At 41.6% G+C, this 20,764-nt stretch overlaps 1 protein-coding gene across 6 annotated transcripts in view; it reads right to left on the reverse strand.

Annotated features, from left to right (window-relative positions):
* FNDC3B (fibronectin type III domain containing 3B) overlaps window positions 1–20,764 on the reverse strand; it is a 350,375-nt gene that overhangs the window by 50,222 nt on the left and 279,389 nt on the right. For all 6 annotated transcript variants that reach the window (XM_065942284.1, XM_065942279.1, XM_065942281.1 and 3 more), the window contains 10 exons: window positions 17,300–17,424; window positions 15,911–16,085; window positions 13,788–13,874; window positions 12,441–12,579; window positions 10,352–10,423; window positions 7,749–7,867; window positions 5,867–5,972; window positions 4,807–4,979; window positions 2,337–2,450; window positions 1,868–2,017 (listed from right to left, as the gene is read on the reverse strand). In XM_065942284.1, coding sequence (XP_065798356.1) covers window positions 1,868–2,017; window positions 2,337–2,450; window positions 4,807–4,979; window positions 5,867–5,972; window positions 7,749–7,867; window positions 10,352–10,423; window positions 12,441–12,579; window positions 13,788–13,874; window positions 15,911–16,085; window positions 17,300–17,424 — 1,260 coding nt within the window. The remainder of the gene's footprint in view (window positions 1–1,867; window positions 2,018–2,336; window positions 2,451–4,806; window positions 4,980–5,866; window positions 5,973–7,748; window positions 7,868–10,351; window positions 10,424–12,440; window positions 12,580–13,787; window positions 13,875–15,910; window positions 16,086–17,299; window positions 17,425–20,764) is intronic.

Below are 20,764 nucleotides of genomic sequence, written 5' to 3' on the forward strand. Positions count from 1 at the left end.
TTATTATGATACTACTTACATTTACAGTGATTTAATTTTTAAAGCACCAAATATTTAAAAGAATATTCAGGCTTTAACCTGACTTTGTAGTAATATCAAATGAAAATGACTCAGATTAGGTTCACAGGTATCAAGAAATTAATATAAGATGAGGAGACTTTTTCCTGGCAATACTTCTTTAGTATAGCAAGTGTGGTCTTGAGAGTACTATCCCCTTTATAGTGTCTGACTCATTTTATGACAAATAAGTATACACATTTGAAAATACTACTGTTGAAACAGGGAGACAAGATTATTACGCAGGTTCTATTCTTACATTTTAAAATGCAATTTTGGGGTGTCAATGGTAAGTAACAACAAAAACCCCGAAAGAAAAAAAGGAAATAGAACATTTTAAAGAGAGACAAAACTGCAAAAACAGATTGAACTGAAGTTCTTTCCTGTGATGGCAAAGAGTTTATTTATATACCTGCCTTGTTCCAAAAACAGGAGTGTAGCACATAATTCAACCTTTCCCCAGTGACTCAGCGTTGTCATTATAAAGCTCTGATAATGTTCTGTGCCCTGGCTCACTGATGAAGGGTTAATTATGTCCCAGGCTCTCCATTTGAGGTGTGTATAGCAAAAGAGTTTAACCAGAAATGATTCCGATAAAACAGCCTTCAGAATTTCACAGAAACGCTTCTGTTGATCTGGAAAGTTAACTTGTGTGTGTGCATGCTCAGTTGCTAAGTTGGGTCCAACTCTTTGCTACTCCCATAGACTGCAGCCCACCAGGCTCCTCTGAATTGGGATTCTGCAGCAAGAATACTGGAGCTGGTGGGTTGCCATTTCCTTCTCCAGGGGACCTACCTGACCGGGGGTTGAATCTGTATCTCCTCCACTTCAGGCAGATTCTTTACCACGGAGCTACTTGGGAAGCCCAAAGTTAACTTAAGAAGGGACTATTTTCTCCAAAGAGGCCAGAGACACTGAGAGTAAATGGATGTGTATTAAAGAATATGATCCATGACTTAAATCAGATGGAGACCTAAACCTGGCATCTTTGCTTCTTTATTTAAATCTAAACATGTGTGAAAATAGAATTCTTTGTTATCTCTCCTTTTGGTCATCCTGATCAGTCTTTGAGGTTGGCACAAAGCAGGGCCCAAATGTTACTGAACAAATGGAAATAAATGAACAAAGAACCCTGTTTTCTCAAGTCAACAAAGCTTTACAAAGGGAAAAGAAAATATTTACCCAAGTCAATAAAATGAAAGTAAACCTATGACTACTGTCACTCTTGGGGGTTAGGCTAGGAGCTAATTATTCTTTGTGTTACTCTATTTGGACACCCAAGAGGAAGCTTACATATAACCAGACTTGTTAATGGTCACTGAGAGGTGGGAGGTGGGTCCTATGATCAAATGCAGGCTGTCCGAACTACTCTACTGTTTGTTTCGGGCTCCATTTAACATCTGGAATGGGAAGTTTTAAAGGTTTTTTTTGCCTTTTGTCTAAGTGGTTTTCCCAGCGAAATGTGCATCTCGGAAAATTCAGACAAAAGGCATCTTCCCTAAGGAGCTGTGCCCACTTTGCCTTGGACTCGATCCTGTATTCAGTGAATTAACCAACAAACACAATGCAAGGGTGGTGAGGAATACAGTGGAGATGATTCGGATTTTGTTCCCATGTTTCACGACCTCTCACAGAAGCAAAAATGAACTGAAAAGTGCCAAAACGATTGCATCTATTTTTATTTAAAAGGACTCTTTTCCCCGTATCACCCTTCCTGATGGCCTCCATCATGAGCCTTTGAGTAAGTTTCCAAGGAGTCTTTCGGGGAACACCAGTATTTGTGAGTAACGGCCGCATGGTGTCAGCCTACCTGTAATCGACAGCAATACTGTGCGGCAGGTAACAGGTCCCTCATTTCGAAGCCGGTGTCTGTCCCATGATAAACAAGTTCTAAGGATTCTTCATCTTCTCCCCACTCCAACCTGTACTCTGAGATGTCAGCACCAGAGCTTTCAGGACTCTGGAAAATTCAGAAATTTAATTTCATTGAGAAGAAAATCCTATGATATTTGTGTTCAACTAATTATACAAAAAAAAAAAAAGAGCAAGATGCCTCAGAATATTTGAAATACATACAAAAGAAAAGCATGAAAAAGATACTCAGTTTCCTCTTAATTTGGATCAGTGGTAAAATTTCCATAACTTCTGGCAAGGCAGATGACTGTGTAAGAATCACCTACCTACATGTGAATTTTAGCTTTGTAGATCCCCTGTACCTTGCACTGGGGAACAGATAAAGTGGAAGAAACACATTAACGCAAAACGTGTGCCTGGCTTACCTCCCAGCTCACTAGGACACATCCATCAGGCGTAAAGGAGATACAAGGCGCTTTGCACTGTCCAGGAGGCCCTGCAGCCGTGGTAATTTCTGAGACATCAGAATAGGGACCATACTGCAAGACAGAAACACACATGTGCTTGGAGCGGTGTGTGTAGGGGTGTGCGTGCATGTGTGTGTGTGCGCACATAACACAAGCTTATATCAGACAAGGAGTGTGTGTGTGTGCTCACGCATGCATGTGCATATAACACAAGCTTATAACCAAACAAGGGCTAGGCTAATGGTATCATCAATACAACTTTCAATTACATGAGTAGATTTTCTTCCAACATACATTACTTGAGTGGTAAATGTCTATTTTATATATATTTTATTTTTTTTAATTCAAAAGGATTAGAAAGTTGGTTTACTATACATTTTTGCTGTGACCTAAGAAATAAAAGGGGTTCCCCAGTGGCTCAGAGGTTAAAGTGTCTGCCTCCAATGAGGAAGACCCGGGTTCGATCCCTGAGTTGGGAAGATCCCCTGGAGAAGGAAATGGCAACCCACTCCAGTACACTTGCCTGGAGAATCCCATGGACGGAGGAGTCTGGTAGGCTACAATCAATCCACGGGGTCACAAAAGAGTCGGACACGACTGAGCGACTTCACTTCAAGAAATAAAAAACACTGACTTTTGCTATATCACAGCATTGTGCTTTAATTTCTCAGAGCGTTTCAAAGTAAACCAAGTCAGATGCACACTGATGCATAATTTTTAAAGCATAAAAACCTGTATGGAATTGTTGGTTATCAAATTTTGAGTATTTCTTCTAGACACTTGTATTTTCCAATTTGAAACCAACAGTTCTATTAATGTTTTCTTGGCATGGCCAACATCTCAACTATCTGAAGGTTTATACGGCATTTCTCTCCTCCTCCCACCATCAGTGGCCACACTGCTCAGAGACGATCATCACTACACATTTGAAACACATCGAGAGAACCAGAACCACCAGGTTAAGGTGGAATATGTGGTACTTAAAAGAATTGGGGAAAAGAGTAAAGCAATTTTCAGGCTAATGAAGTATATGACTGTGTTTTTCAAAATGGAGGAAAAAACAAAGAAAAAAATCTTTCACATTTTCTAATATAACTTGCAAATATACTGAAGGTGGGGGAGAAACTGCCTGGAGTAGACCACAGAAGAGGCCCACGAGTCAAATATATGGTTAAATTTTAATATAACAGGATTTAAAAATAAGGTTGAGATAGTTTCTTTAAAGGATAAATTAGTGAAAGGAGAAAGTAAACCTCAATCAGTCCAGTTGCACATGTCGCTTTATCATGGCAAATATCTTCTTCAAAAGTTGAAGGGGAAAAGCACCAGGGTTTCTTCTGCAGCATTGATGATTATCTCCATCCATCCTCTTTTGACTTATAAAAAGTCAGGGTACAGAGGCTTTCTTATCTTCTCACCAATACATTTTAATTGTCTAGTTTTGCGTGTGTGGGCTTTTTTAAATTTAAATACCTGTATCTGAAATTCTTTCCTCATGGTGAATTAGAAGAGATCCAGCTCTTGATCAAGATTTGCAATCCTACTTCAGACCAAATGTTTTCAAACTAAGGCCTGGCTAACTCGAAATGGATTAAAGACCAACACACTTCACTTCTGAAAGGCATGAATGGACACCAAGAACTAGAAAAGTCATTGCCAACTTCCTGACCCTGTCAGCTTGGCTTTCTTTCTTATAAAAATCTCATCGATTAAAGACATGCATTTCTTTGCAGAGTGCATTTATAGACATCACTGGCTCTCTGTAGGGCATTAGCAGCAGTTCGCCCTGCCCACACCCTTCTACCTTCTTTTACGTTTCTGCCCATCTGTGACACACCAAACAGCCCTATGGTTTCTGGGTCACTTCAATTCTCATTATGAATCCACATCACTCTGCAGTGAAAAAAACCAACCACCTTTGTGCATATAGTCAGACCCTTTCAATCTTGAATAGCCCACCTCAACAGCTTCAAATGGAGCACTAGAAAGGACCAGAAAGTTCTATGAAATAAAGAAAAAACAAGCTGGTCTCCCTAGCCTCTACCCCAGCAGAGTTTTAAAAACTGACCTAAGACATTGCTGAGTAATTTACACAACATGGTCAAGGAATATTATGTAGTCCTAATTTCCCATAAGTGATTTATATAATCGATGAGAAACTAGGAAATTAAGAAATCACCAAAAGGCATCCAAACAGTAAAGTCCTTATTAACCTTGAGCTCTGTCTTAATAGGAGGACAAAAAAATCAAAATTTCCAATGCTGGGTCTACATGAAATCAAAGCAGGATTTCTTCAGAAATAAGATTTTACATGCAGTTCCTTAATGGCTGTCATGGTTGGACAGATACAGATGAGGAATTTTAGGAGTGTGGAAACGGAAGTGCCAGGACCTCATGCTTGTGTGGTGATAAGTAAGCATGTACTCACCCCTCCGTCATTCAGAGCTCGCACCCTGAAACGATACACGGTTCCTGGGAGCAGGTTTCCCACGGTGCACTCGAGCTCCGGCCCGTGGTACACCTCCGAAGCCACATCCTCCGGTTCTGTCATCTCCACGCTGTACTCCGAGACCTCACAGCCACTTTCAGAGGCAGGAACGTCTGGGAATGGAGAATGTTGTTCATCTTAGAACATTTTTATATTTCTGGTTGGCCCTATCACACCTTACTTTCTATGAAGCTTGCAAAATATCATGAAGGTAACCTGTCCTTGATATTTACAAAAGAGCCCCCACTTCAAAAAGAGAAAGAGATACAAAAGAAAGTTTCTTAATGATGTTATTCATATTTTTCAAAGCAAGTACGATTAATGATACTAACAAAGTGATTCCAAAACCATAGAACTTTTAGGCAATTCTTTTACATTCTAATGCAAGGCAAAGGCAAGAATTAGAGGGGAGAAAAATCTTTTAAACCTGAAATCAAAGGACATATTAAATCAAATCAGAGAAGCCCAAACTGGCATAACATCTTAATTTAGACGTTAAGTGATGGGGAACAATAGTCTGAGAGTTCTGTAGGTTTATATTTGCAATTTTACATGCTATGAAGTATTAATATGACAGGAAATGCTAACATAGCTTGAGCTGAGACTGTAAAACACCAGGACCCACACACGAGAGGGTGGCAAAGGTCAGGAGGAATCGGATGCTACCTGTGAACAATTTCTTGGTTCAACCTCTTTATTAAGCACAACTTTTATTTTATGAACAAAGCTGAGGAATTCCTGCTCTGAAGCATTTTCTAGAGCAGTGGCGTCTGAGGGCAGAGGGTGGACAGCACGTGCGGCACCGTCAGGAACAGGAGGATGGGCCGCAGGGCTGGGCATTCGCAAACCCGAGCCCACGTACACTGAACAGAATATGGGCACTTTCAATAGACACAGAGCTGGTTTCAGAAGAAAGACCTGAAACTGAGTTACAAAGCAGTAAGTCTTAAACTCAACCTCCGATGGCCCAAGCTGGCGACGTGAAGACGTGCTCACTCACCCCACTCGAGGTGGACTTCTTTGTGCTTCGGTCTACCCAAAACCCTCGGTGGGCGACACTGACCCGGAGCAATGCTGAGAGTGCGAACAGGGAGACTTTCCGAACACTGCGGGAGAAACACCAGAGAACCTCTCTCAGTTACTACGCATTCTTTAGAGCTCTACATACCAGGCAAATCCACTCCATGCCAGCAAATGCTGACAAAGCGGGGGGTTACACTCTGAATGTGCACACTTCTCATGCAACCAGATCCTTCGCCTCTCTGTGTGTGGTGCACGTGCATATTTGTGTATGTTTTAAGTACGGACGTATGCATATGGCACTGGTAAAAATAATTATTGCTGGTGTCAGACTTGCAGACTGACATTTTGACTGTTGTGTATCCCAAGCACACAGTTACTTCCCTTTAAACTAAAAATTAGACACTTCCTGAGGACAGAGGAGAACACAAAACATCAGCTGGATGAGGTTTTTAAACGGTGCCATAAATGGCCCACATCTACATACAGAGCAGAAAAGCAAAAAAGCCAGCTGAGTGTGATATTAACCAGCAGGTTCTGCCAACGTTAAAATCATCAGGGCTTCTTTTTTGCAGGATCTGGCTGTGTAAGTTTGGCGGAATGGAAGCTGACCCCTTTTTGAGATATAAGGAACACGGTAGAGATATGCAGCTCGACCAGCCTCACCCTCCTCCTTAAGGAAACGCGGTACAGAGGAGATGTGTTTACACACTCAAGGGGCACCTCGGCCTCTGCGCAGCCTCGTGCAGCACCTCGCAAGTGAGAGAAGCTCGCCAATCACCTGCGACTTAGATGTCAACCTAGCTCACCCTGGGAGACACTGTATAAATGTCGTCGAGCTGGCCCTTTTTTTTTTAACATGAGAATTCTGTCTAAATATACAGTCTAGACTTCACAATACTGCTATCCTTGTGGGGGGTGGGGGTGTGGCGCGGAGAAAATAAACATATGACGGTGTTAGAGGTGGGTTGACTGGCAAAATTTTGCACCTACTGGCAGCTGTTTTCCTGAAAAGTCAACCCAGTCCAGGGCTATAAGCCATCTTCTGCTCTTTCTCTCTCTCTCAATACTAATGGTTTCAAAACCACACTGCTAAATATCTCTACGATGAAAATGTTTTTTACCATAATGCCTCTCACACACTTTCTAAATGTTCATCATTTAGATAACGATCTCGTTTCTAGAACACTTCATGTGTGCTTCTGTGAGGCTGAAGCCAAGTTTCCTGACATGGTGAATGGTTGGTCTAAGGTCATATAAATTGTAGACAATGGTGGTGGTCATTCTGTAATGTATAAAAATATTAACTCACTGTGTTGTGACAGGAAACTTATATAATATTGCAAGTCAACTATACTTCAATTTTAAAAAAGGCAGACAAGAGAACTGGTGCTACCTACAGATGTATAGGCTGGGCCCTGCGCAATCGCAGAAGATGCGATTCAGCTCAGTCATCCAAGGCATATGTGGCTTTACAATCATTTTCCAGCAGATGGCAGTAAAGTATCAAGAGAAAGGTGTGTCTCACATTCTTACAACACTGCCAGACAAAGTAACAGCAAAGCTGAGCTGGAGGTTTTATCTTTTTGCTCTAAATTCTAAGCTTTTCTATCATTGCCATACCTGAGGTTCACCCCCCGTATTTGTTAGCCAATGCAAATTGCAGACCACCCTCAATTTTCAACTGTGACGTGGCCATGCCCAAGTCTTGGAAAGCAGCACAATTCAGAAAACTCTGATGCGATACCATGGCAGGCTGTAGTACCAAGATACATTTTTAAAAAGCAATTTATTCTGAGGTTACAGACTGGCTGTCTGAATTTGACCAAAGATGTTTACTTTTGCACCAAAACAAAACCAACCTGACTGTGTCCGCCAGTACTTATGCAGCAGGCGCGGAGCTTGTACAAAGTGCCTGGTTTCAAGTGGGTCAAAGTATACTCTGTAGCCGACCCACTGTAGGCCACCTCCCACTGACTCGCTGCAAGATAAGACCATGTGTGAGTTTACGCCTTTTGTAAAAATGTAATAGTATCAACCATTCCTGATAAGAAAATGCTCTAAGTGGCTTCTGTGAAAACCAGCATCTCCTATTCTTTTCTTCTTTTTTAAACAGTTACAGGGCTCTCTTTCCATTTCCTTTACCAAATTAAATAACTAAAATAACATGGAGGCATTTTTAATACTTAGCACTGCTGGTTACACTGCTTAATATCACCGTGATCACGTTTGCGGACTGTGAGGTTTGGATGCTGGAAAGCACATGAAATCTGTGGTTGGCCCCGCAGCAGGAGATGGTCTTGAGCAAGCTGGCAAGTGGTGATGGTGTGAGAAGCCCCTGGGGCCAGCTGGGCAGGGGGAAGCAGGCTCAGCCATGAGGTTCCTGGTCAGCCCAGGGCACCACTGAAGAGCTTCTCCCAGTTCTTATCTGCCTGGAGGTCACAGCAAGTGAACTCCCCCCACCCCACCCCTGCCATATAGACCAAGTCCTTTGGGGAAAGGCCTGCTGTCTCCATGGAGCCCCACTCAAGACAAAAATACCCAACACAGTGACATTAAAAATGAAACACTCAGTTTGACCCAAGTTATCTAACCACTGCCGGGGATTAAAGAAAGCCAGTGGGCCACTGGGGGGCCTGGGTGAGGCTGATGCCACTGGGCGAAGAGCATGGTGGCGGAGGCTGCTTCAACCAACCAGGACATTTATTCCTCCTCTGCTTTGCTTCCACTAACACTATGTTCCCAGCAGACTATTTGAAAGGAGCGTTTTACTCCATGCAGTTGTTTTAGGGAAAATACTTTTACCCTCTTCCATGACAGTTACTTGGAGAAGGAAATGGCAGCCTACTCTAATATTTTTGCCTGGAGAATCCCATGGACAGAGAGCCTAGAGGGCTACAGTCTATGGGGTTGCAAAGAGTCAGACATGACTGAGTGACTAACATAAACACACACACGATAGTTACTAACTTCCACAGATACTCTCAGCTGCTTATTAGGCCAGATTTACAATAAAGTCTGGCGAAAGATATGGCAACCCACTCCAGTACTCTTGCTTGGAAAATTCCATGGATGGAGGAGCCTGGTAGGCTACGGTCCATGGGGTTGCAAAGAATCGGACACGACTGAGCGACTTCACTTTCTTTCTACAATGAAGTCACATGCACAAGGGCCATATAGGAACAAGGTGGAATGATAAAGACAGTCATTCTGACATAACTGATTAGATGACCTGCACTGAAAAGGCAACTAGGATCAAGGAGTACAGAGGAGATTGAATTAATCACTGATGTCATGCGCTAGCACACTGCTAACTTTAAGTGCAGAATGGCATCTACTTTTAATCAGTAACAGTGGTCAGGAGAGCCACAAAACTTCAAAATATATTTAGTTTTTCACAATGAGACACTGAATATACATGACTTCTCTCAAAGGTCTGATTTTTAGCATAGAATGTGATTTTATGTTAAGAACAGCTACGCCCATCTCAGAGTATTTTCATGTTTTTTGGCTTAAAATAGGGTAGGGTCCAACTGATGTGAAAATAAAATATTCCAGGTGGCTATCATGGCACAGAATAAAAAGCAAGCCACACACCTGCACAGACTGTTTGTAAAAGTTGCTGTTAACTCTTCCCGCACCCCCCCATGTGCATCACTTTAAAAAACAAAGTAATAGTTACAGGGATCATTAGAGTGGTGATGAGACAGGTGTCATTTGCATAGTTCTGAGGACTTTACTTTTTTCTATTAAAGCATAATAAATTTTATTAGAAAGAAGATCTAAGAATTTTTTAGAAAACACTATGGAAGGAATCTGGTCTCTAATACTGTCCCACTTTAGCTCACCTAGTAGTAATGTAATGATTAATAAGCAGTAATGATTAAATAATCTGAGAAATCACAACAAAAATGAAGACATTTCCTGAATTTGTTACAGTGTGTTACGCTTGTCAGCAACCCACAACAATTTGTTGTTTTCCTCTGTGCACTGATTTATTCTTCTTGCTGATTGCTTCTGACACTTTCTCTGCTTATAAGAATTTCTACAGAAAGTACGCCAAGAGAGATGAAAAACATATTTATTCCATTAATGAGGACCTTTGGCTTAAAGAGGAGAAGGAAACGGCAACCCACTCCAGTATTCTTGCCTGGAGAATCCCATGGACGGAGGAGCCTGGTGGGCTACAGTCCACGGGGTCGCAAAGAGTCGGACACGACAGAGCGACTTCACTTTCACTTTGACTTAAAGAAGTGACAAAAATTTTAAGAAGCATGATAAAAATATGCATATCAAGCAGACTGATCCCTGATGCTGTGTTTCAAAGAAAAAACTGTCAACATGTGACTAAAGCCCATTTACTGTAGTACCTCTATCAACAGAATAAATGATCGCCCACTATTATTATATAGATGTTTATCTTATCAGAAAACAGGACTTGAATAAGAATTTCTACAAACTTCACCTTCAGAATTTCCATCAGTAATCTCCAGCAAGTACTTGAGTATTTCTGAACCACCATTGTCCTTTGGAGGATCTGGAAAGTAAGCAAATGTTTTATTAGTTATAAAAGCATATTGACTTTTGTTAGTAAACATTAGAACACACAGAACCATGTAACATTAGACTGTATAAATTCTGGATTCAACTAAAAGACACAAATAACATTTCGCCCAACTCCTTACTTGAAAAACAAAAGAAACAAAAACACCACGAAACTTTCTATGCAAAGGTTACAGAGCTACAAATGCCGAAAAGTTAGCATTTAGTGAAACATGAACAAAACTCAAAATATGACCTTATTTTACTAAGAGTTATGGTCAAATATTTATTTTGAGAATTCTAAAGCCTGTTCTTCAATATTTTGTGGTTTTTATATAAAACGAAATTCATGTACTTCTTTTCAAAAATTATTTTATTCTTTATTTCACTTAAATCATCATGACCAGATTCTTTGGAGAGATGGAAAGAGAGGGAAATGGAGGTGCAGAAATTATTGATGAAATAAATAAAACATCAGAATATAACAAATATGTTCATCACAGTTTGCTACTAAGCAAACTTTACATCCCAAGTGAACCTAATAGAAAATCAGATCAACTGGAACCTGTATCAAAGAGGCAGTTTGAGAAAGAGGTTCTGGCTTATTATTAGGACCCTGTGTACCTCAGCTATTTGTCTACTGCTAACCCAGGGCCTGCAAGAATTTTCTTTTCCAAGCAGAAAAATACCCTTTTTCAAGACTACACAGAATTTGCCTCTACTATCAATTGGCCATCTCTATGTTTTAGACATATTCTCGGGTTACTCATATAGATTTAGAAACTTTAATTCCTGTCTCTTTTCGCCTGTAACTTCCATTAATACACATGAATTTCAGTAGTAGATATTTATAGCAATAAATAGTTAAATATTATGGCACGTGGGGCCTCCGGGGTGGCTCAGACGCTGAAAGAATCCGCCTGCAATGCAGGACACCTAGGTTCAATCCCTGGGGCAGGAAGATCCCATGGAGAAGGGAACAGCAATCCACTTCAGTATTCTTGCCTGGGAAACCCCATGGACAGAGGAGCCTGGCAGGTTATAGTCCACGGGGTTGTAGAGTTGGACAAGACTGAGCGACTTAACACTTAACAATGAAAGTAAATATTTAGCATTGACAGAAATTTCTAGGATATTTTGAGAAAAGAAGCTTTAGATCTGGCAAAAAGCACACCTAGATTTTTTTGTTTCTTTTAATCATATCCATGCTGCAGGGAATAATTCTGCCTCAAAATTACCACATAACTTGAAACAGTGATATGTCTCAGTGGTTGGTCTCCACTAATGATTTAGTTATGCTTTACATTTCCTTTATATCACTTAACTGCCAGGTAAAATCTTTTTTTTGTCTGTTAGGTAGTTACTATTATTATATGATGTTAGTGATGATCATACACATCGTAACAGTTTTACATACAATTGCAAACATCTATCAACATTCTAACGGCATTCATTTCATTGAAATAATCCATGCAGCAGGTGAGGCACAATATCCTTCTATCAGATTCCTACAAATAGCATATAATAAACTTCAGTATGGAAACTTCCTGAAGTCCAAGACTTCTGATTATATACAACAACAAAAACTAAAGTCTTCCTAATTCATTGTAACTTAAACATTCTGTAAAATCTAATACAACTTAACCTAAATTTTGAAATCTATTTTCAATACTAACTTTATAAATCAATTTTCATATTAAATATTGCTACATTTTAAGGGAAAGTTACTGAAGAATGATATATTGAGAGACTGCCACATACAAATCATTAATACATTAAAGTACAGGCAGAAGAAGTGTCTTACAGGAAAATCAGGAAGTAAATGAAATGCTCTTGCAACTGTCAGTTTTATCAACTGGTGGCACTGTCAGGATATTTCTAATATATATATTTCAAACATGTGAAACTCCCTCAGATGATATGGTTTCTTTGTTAACTGGTTTGTCACTACTGAAACTAATCAAGTTTAAAAAAAATCTGTCAAAAAAAGCAGCAATAGCAATAAAACATACCCCATTTGACACTAAAACCATGAGACATGACTGGTCCTTTAATGAGGGGTCTTGTAGGTGGTCCAGGCCTGTCAGGACTCGTTGTACAAACCAAAACTTCACTTGGGCAGCTTTTCCCTTCCATATTAGAAGCAGTCAGCTGTAACACAACCAATGACACATTCATATGCTTCATATAGTAGGTCTTAAACCAGTGGTGACTTTCAATATGGCAAGATCAAGGCATCCATGAACTCAGATACACACACATACTCTCCCTCGCTCTCTCACAATCCCAAATTACTAATTTATAAGTGTTTCTTTAATGGAGTACTTATTTTCTGTATAGTTTACTTAACAATTAAAAATGAAACAACAAGGTAGGTTTTAGGTAAAGACATTTTTACCTTTTCAAGAACACAAAACAAAACCAGTATGTCAGCACCCAGTTCATTTTGTTTTATGGAAGGAAAACGTGGGGGTGGGGGGAAGCAGATATAAAGAACCGCGCTACCCTTGATTATTTAGGAGGAGGACAGTGCCACCTTGTGGAGAACTGCTGGCAGCACACCTCTGATCTCTCAGCCAGCCAGCGGATAGCAAGGTTTTTTAAAATATCAAAAACTATCATTTCCCTTTAGTAGTCACACATTCCACTTGATAATCTGACAAACATTTACTGAGTGACTCCTACAAGTTAAATAACATGATTTGGTTCACAAATTAAGAGAAGGAAAGAGAATCAGAAGACCACCACATCTCTCCAAAACGTGCACTGCTTCACTAGAAAGAGCAGTGCTGTGCTAGGGTCAACGAAGAGTAAGGCAGCAGAGAAGGCAGCCTGCTGCCTCCTCTCTCCTAACGAGATGGCAAAGCTGCCTTCTGCTCCCACACAACGGCCTATGGTGACATTAGCGGTGCTTGTCCAGAGCCTAACGGGGGAGGGGCGTAGGTAACAGAAGAGAAAACGAAAAATGGCTGAGAAAGAGAAAATGGGCAAAAGAGCCAGGACCATGAAAAAACAGGAAATCTGATGAAAAGAAGAAACTCTTCAGAAGGATGTAAAGTGCAGGTGAGAGACGGGTACGCTGGGCACCTGGTCTGAATCTTCCTGGGCACGGGCATCTAGCCTCGTTGTTATGTGATTTATTATAGCACATTACAGTGACAGGTTTTTTTTCTCAAAAGTTGGGGGTGGGTTTTAAAATTAAAGTATGGTGTGTATTTTATAGATACTACTTTAAAAGTGTAAAGTGCAGCAACCTTAAGAAAGTTTTTAACCTGTACAGTTGACTTAAAACGATAAAGGGGTGAAACATAAAAGAGCTTCATTTTTAAGCAGTTCAAGTACCCAAATGACTGGCTTACCCTGAATTTATACTGTGTGCTTCTTTTGAGATTTTTCACAGTACAGGTTAAATCCTCTCCAGTGTATTTTGGGTGGAAAAGGTTATCCTGAAAAGGCAAAGCCAGAAAGAAACATCAGTATCATAAAACCTGGGCATTAAATCCCTTGTATGTAGCAGTTTTATACTGCCTCCTTCCATCATCACAGTGAGCCAGAAGTCTGGCAGCTATAGCAAAAATAGGGCCAGAATCCCATGGTGCTTTAAGTAAAACTTTAACTGTTATCACATCATAATCTGTCCCGATCTGGGCACTTTTACTGTGAGACTAATTGTAACACTAACGTGAGAGACAACAATGCTCTCTCTTTGAAAGAGTGCAAATTTGCTTTGGAATAGATGCCACCGTATACTTTCCTCACAGGGCAAACTTTTTCTGGTTACTCAATAAGCATTTAAAACAAAGAATTTAACACCAAATTAATGAAGCAGTATGTAGTTAAAAAAAAATTATTTAACAACGTTGTCATGACAAAAGGCTCTTGTGCCCAAGTCCCCACTGTCAAGCTCCAATGTGCCAGGGGTTGGGGTTTCTGACACAGTCTTCTTCTGGCCAATGGGGAAAGGCGAGCTTGGATGGGGAAGATATAGACCTTCAACGGGATAAATGTCCCACTGACAGCTAACCGTACGGAATTCATACAACAGTATTCTTAGTCATGCATGCATCCATTGATCCACCCCCATTCATCCATCCGATCTCAGAGCATCTCTGATGCGCCAGGCTCTCTTCCACACTCTAGAGGTTTAGCACCACCCGAGAACAAAGTCTTGCCCATCAGAAACTATATGACAGCTGGAGAAAGCAATTAAAAACACTCTGCATACAAATATGAAGCATGTTGTGTGGTGTTAAGTGCTATAAGATGAAAAATAAAGCTGGATAAGAGAACAGAGTGAGTGATAGAGCGAGGGAGCATTGCTTTCTATAGCTCTCCAGGCTCAATGAAGCAGTCACATGCAGCTCTTCCAATTTAAATTAGATACAATTAAAAATTCAGTTCCATGGGCTGATAGACACATCTCAAGTGCTCGACATGATGTGTTCCTTCTCCTCGACAGCCATGTGTGACTAGGCTCTATCTTATTACACAGCACAAATTATAGAACATCTCCATCACCACAGAAATGAGGCGGTCAGGGAAGGGCTCTCTAAAGAGGTGACATGTGAGAAGAGACCTGAAGGGAACGAGGGAAGTGACTCAAAGATATCTGATGGGGCATGTGAGCCAGAGGGCACAGGGGTCGCAAAGGTGTTGTGGGAGGGCATGGCTGGTGCGCTCAGCGAGATGACAGCAGCAGGAACAAGGTCAGGGATGAAGACCCTGAATTCGGAGGACCTGGAAGTCATCGTAAGAGTACTGGCTTCTCCTCTGGAAGAGAAGGGAAGGCGCTAAGATGGGAAGAGTTCTGAGCAGAGCACTGACATGCCATATTTTATTTAACAGGATCACTCTGTCTTCATGTGGAGAACAGAGTGTAAGGATGAAAGTAAAGAAAATACTTAAGAGGCCATTCCAACAACCCAGGGGCGAGATGATGGGGGCTGGAAAAGTATAGTAGCTGTGCGGATGCTGAGAAATAATCAGATGTCTGGGTAACTTTGGAAGGGAGATTTACAGGGATTTGTTGACTGATTACATATGAGGTCTGGTGGCTCAGACGGTAAAGAATCTGCCTGCAATGTTGGAGACCTGGGTTCGATCCCCGGGTTGGAAAGATCCCCTGGAGAAGGGAATGGCAACCTACTCTAGTATTCTTGCCTGGAGAGGTCCATGGACAGAGGAGCCTGATGGGCTACAGTCCATGGGGCCAGACATGACTGAATGACACACACAGCACACATATGAGGCCAAGGACGGCCCCACAGGTTTCTGGCTTCCCCAAGTGAAAGGTCGGGGATGCCACTTACTGATCTGGGGAAGACTGTGGGAAGGACAGGTTCCTGCTGGTGGTTGCACTGATAGAAATTAAGAGTCTGGTTTCCAATTTAGGCAGTGAATCTAATTTCACAGTGTACCCTGTAGCTGTGATAAAACTGACTTTACAGAATGCACACAGAAGTATGACGTGTGCCAGACTTACATTTTCGTCCTCCTGGATTTCCAAGGTGTAGGTGACTACTTCCTCAGGTGAGCAGCCTTCTGGTTTATTCCACTGCAGTGTGACCCATGTGACCCCAGCTCGAACGAGTCTTGGCGCCGAGGGCATCTGAGGAATGTTTCCTAACGTGTAGCACACCACCTCTTGGCTATACCCGCTGGGGAGAAACAGACCCGGTGAGACACATTTAGGAGCATGTGGAGGAGTCTCAGCATTTCAGAAGCTACCGTGGGACTGGCTTGGGCTGGTAAGTCTGTGGCCTGACAGGTTCAGAGAGCAAAGGCAGGCCAGGATCCTTTGTCTGATGTTCCTCCCCACAACTTCAATGGGCCCCAATCACCCACTCCCTAGTCAGTCTACTACTAGAAAAGCATACTGTGTTACAGGACAATATGTTTAAAAATGTATTTCCCCCCAAAAGGCACCTGGGAGTAAGCACAGTTTGACGGTGACAAGCTATGAGCCACAGCTACCAAGGAACTGTCAAATCAAGGTATATAAGGGCAAACAACTGTCTGTTGATAAAATAAATGTTTTACAAATATGTACACTGCCATTTTCCAAAAGTTTGTGGATGCTTTTAATTCATTTATAAATTCTGAAGCTGTAGAAGCCTTTATCATTATGACTGTTCAACTAGGGAACTCTAAAAATACAATGGCTATCATGGGTAGGGAAAGAGGGCTGAAAAGCTTGTGATCTTAACAAGCTCTTTAGGCGGAATAAAGGGTTGGGACCCATCATGTGCTGAACCTTTAAGAAGATTTTCAACAAGCAGTGATGAAAGAAAAAGATTTTTCCCTTAATCAACAGTTACCCAGGCAGTGCAATTGAAATATGGTCTTTTCAAGGCACTTTTAATCTATTGAGGCCTCACCATAAAACCTGTTCTCGCCTTTCCCTAGCAGCTTGGAGGCAAGCCGTGAGTCCTACCCAATCCAGATTCTCTCAGTCTTGTGAGTATCTGCCTGGGCTTGACAACAATGGATGGCCCAGCAACTCGTTCTTTGTATCAGGAAACGCTCAGACATAATTGAAAAAGGCAACTGAACGAGTAGCTTGCTAAAGTGATGAAAGAAAAAGGCACAGCATCTGAAAAATCAAGTCCTCAGAGGATTCTCTTTTCCCTTGATTCTCTGAGACCCCCAGTGGGCCTTTCTGCATTACAACCTGCAAGGCTGCAAAGAGGACTCACAGTGGCATTTATCACCTTGGAAGGGGCCTTCTAGCCTCTGAGTAGGATTCTCTTTTGGAAAATCTCCAGCTGGTGCAGTGCGGAGGCAGCAGGCGACCTCGCCTTTCAGCAACGTGAGGGGAGGACTCAGGGACACCACAGAGGCTTAAAGGCGCGAGGACGGGGCAACACCATACCTGGTGCCAATGTCATTCCGAGCAGCCAGCCGGAACGTGTAACCCACGGCTGGACACAGCTTTGTCAGCTTGCAGTGCTTCTGGCTCCCAAAGAAGCACTGTCTGAAACCACTGTTCCTTTTTCCCTAAAAGAAAACAACAATGTACATAAAGTTTAAAAAAAAAAATAAGAAAATGGAGCATTTTGAATAACTGCTTAATTTTCTAGCTTCAATGAACAAAACCAAGAGAAGGAACGCACTCTACAATGAAACACCATCCTTAACACAGGCACTCCAGACAATGCTGCTACTGAGACAGGTGGTGTACCATACTTGTGGTATTTTGAAAGAGGACTTAAGTCAACAAAATAGAGAAGGCCCTTTTCAGGCACAGGGCAATGCTCAAGTTAAGGATTCCGGTTTCTCAGGTCTTCTTCCTCACTTGGTCAAATGGCCCAATCTGGCCCATTAGAGTGCATTGCAGCCTCACAGGATCGCTAGCGTGGGAACTGTAGAGTCCTCCCCAGACGGCTCAGCACTCAGGATCGATCTGTGCAGCCTCGCAGGTCACAAATGCTCCTCCCCCGCCCCCCACCCCCAACCACCTCCCTGGTCTCTCTCTCCTGCTCTGTGGCAGCTCCCAAGCCCACACCTGCACATTCCGGCTGGAGAGCTGCTTGCATGCTCATCCCTAAACGCTGGGCACATGCCTTTGACTAACTCTTGTCCACATCTGGTCTCAAAGCAGTGCTTTGGACAATCTGGGAGTTCTATCAAGGCTAGTAGTTGAGCTGAATGTCTGACGAGGACTTGGAACATCAGTTCAATTCATCTATGTGTGTTACAGCCATTCTTAAGTGTTTTATGAGGCTGGAAACACATTTTTAATGCATTCCTAGCCTTATACGATGCTTCAAATTCCTTGAAGTAAAAAGAAAACACTCCAGTGGGTTCTCTTAATAGATCTAAGAAGAAAAAAGAAAAAAAACTATTCTGTGCCATGCTCAAAGGCATGGAATACTCATATCAGCAGTTTTCTAGAATGCTTCACACCCATAATTCAGAGTAGTTTATCTATGTTCATGCAAAAGAAAACCACATGCTAATGCTAGATGAATCTCAGCATTTTAATCAGACAGCCAAGCCCAGGACTTTCAGGACTATGTTTGAAGCTCTCTATTATATAAAAAACAAAGAAAGCACATTTTTCTCTTTAGAAAATGTAGGCATTTCCTTCCTTTAAATAGGCCTCCAAATGCTTACTACTTAAAAAAAAAAAATTCCAGGTGAAGTTTAATTCAAAATAAGCATACAACTAGCTTGAAGTATCACTAGGCTGAACAGATTAAAAATCACCATACCACAGTCATCCTCAAACTTTTCCCACTCTCCCCTTCGAAGCAAGGTGGTACCCTTTCCAAGGAAAAGAGCAGAAGCCCTAACAGTCTTAAAGAGCCAAAGTTCATATTATCAAGGGTTCAACACATAGTCAGGTACAATGATGAAAAATGGTAGGGGTGGGGTTGGAACGGGGCAGTAAAGCATGTTTTTCAGCTGCGACTTGGGCAAAGTCACTCTGTGGCTGGCAAATCATGCCCTTATGCTTACTTTAACCTTGAGCAGTAAGGTTGCTGCAGACAATTTATCAAAGGAAAGCCGTTTATGCATACATTTGCATAATTACATCCAGTGTCTGATTATACTCCGTGCGCTGCACGCTCTGGTATGTTCTGTATCCATTTCAAGCAGTAGCGTGATCCACCTTTTTTCCTCCTCTATTTCTGAGCTCAGAGTAAACAGTGCAAGAAAGGCACATCCTGCCGCCACGGAAGCCTTCCAAACCCAGGTTGGCTCCCCTTCAATGCCTCGTTTTTCCTATTCTTTGTTTGGTCTCCTTTGCCCATTTCTGGTGCTTAGAACTACAGCCAGTAAATAAAAGTCAGTCTGTTCCTTACCAGGTTGATTTGCTTTAATATGGCGGAAACCAGCCTGTGGTTTAAATGAGAAAAAAAGAGTGGGGAGGCATCAATGATGGGAACTAGACTTTTATTTTAAAGGGCCAGAGCACTGGGGCTCACTAAAGAACTGAGAGACAGAGCCATTCTGTGACCTTTAGGAGGTTTTCCTATATTGCCAACATTAAAAAAAAAATCCTACTTTAGGATCAAGAAAAATTACTAGATAAACTCCAGCTTGTTTAGATAAATCATGCCAAATTTTGCACCTTTCCCGATATCCTACTATGTGCATGAACTTCAAGAACACAGAGAATGACCCAGAGTTGGTGGAACTTTAGAATCAAGTTTTAGAAAAAGTACTTGTAGAATATGAAGGGGATGAGAGTACAAATGTTTCACAGAGTTAAAAAAGTAAAGCTTACTGGTGAATTTTTAGAAGTTACTGAATATAAAACAAAACAAAACAAAAAAAAAAAAAGAGGAGAGGAAGTAGGTTAAAATATTTCAAACAAGAGAAGTTCTTGGATAAAATACTCATGTATGACAAGGAGTTTAATATAACCGGGATACCTGGGAAGAAAGAAAATTAATATTCACAAGAGTCTCTGCAGTGCAAAGGTCATCTACCGCTAAGAGGTGGGCCAGTGAAGATGGAGAACACCGCGGGCTCCCACGTGGGATGGCTCCTGAGTCACCCTAAGCTTCCATGGAGGACCATGTCAGGTTCTGTGATGGCTTTAGGCTTGGGCATCAGAATAAGTACACAGTCAAAGGTACAGGCGAAGTAAAGAATCTGTTTGTAAACCAAGCGTGACCCCAGGTTGCAAATAGCATTTATAAATTAAGTATTATCCACTTCTTCCTGTTGACAGAAATGGATAGGGTTTAAAAAATACAATGTTTAGAAGATTTAAAGACTCAGAGAAATGGACAGGAGTGATAATTCAATTGTTTATCAGGAATTAAATATGTCCAAGCCACTGTGGTTAGTGAAGTTTTACAAACAGTAAATCACAACTTCCATATTTGATAGGTAGCGTGGCTCCAAATGATTGAGATATTATAATCTATATCATGTTCCCTCTTCTAATAAAATCTAATTTAAAGCACACAGGATTACTGAGACATAATAGCTGTACCTGGAAAGAATAACTTACGTTTTAATAGGTTAAAGTTAGCTTCATGCAAACTTTCCTACAAAAACATGGTCCCAGTGGAAATGGACAATCTCTCCACACTGCAGGCCTGCTGTCTTCAATAATCTGATCAAACATAGGCAGCAGAGACACCCATGGCTGAGGCGGTGCCCTGCTCAGCTACTGCTGTGAGACCACACGTGGGGTGTCACATAGAGGGGAGCGTGATAGGCCAAGAAGCCAGCTGCCCTACAAGGGCAAAGCTGAGACATGGATGGCCAGGAGCACCCTAATTCTGCATGTTGGGAGATCACGGATATGCACCACGGGAGCAGTCAGGATCAGAATCTCTCTGAGACAAGCACTCGAGTGCCTCTTCTCCCAGGAAGG

Source organism: Muntiacus reevesi, chromosome 8, assembly GCF_963930625.1.
Source record: "Muntiacus reevesi chromosome 8, mMunRee1.1, whole genome shotgun sequence".
Classification (NCBI taxonomy): Eukaryota; Metazoa; Chordata; class Mammalia; order Artiodactyla; family Cervidae; genus Muntiacus; species Muntiacus reevesi.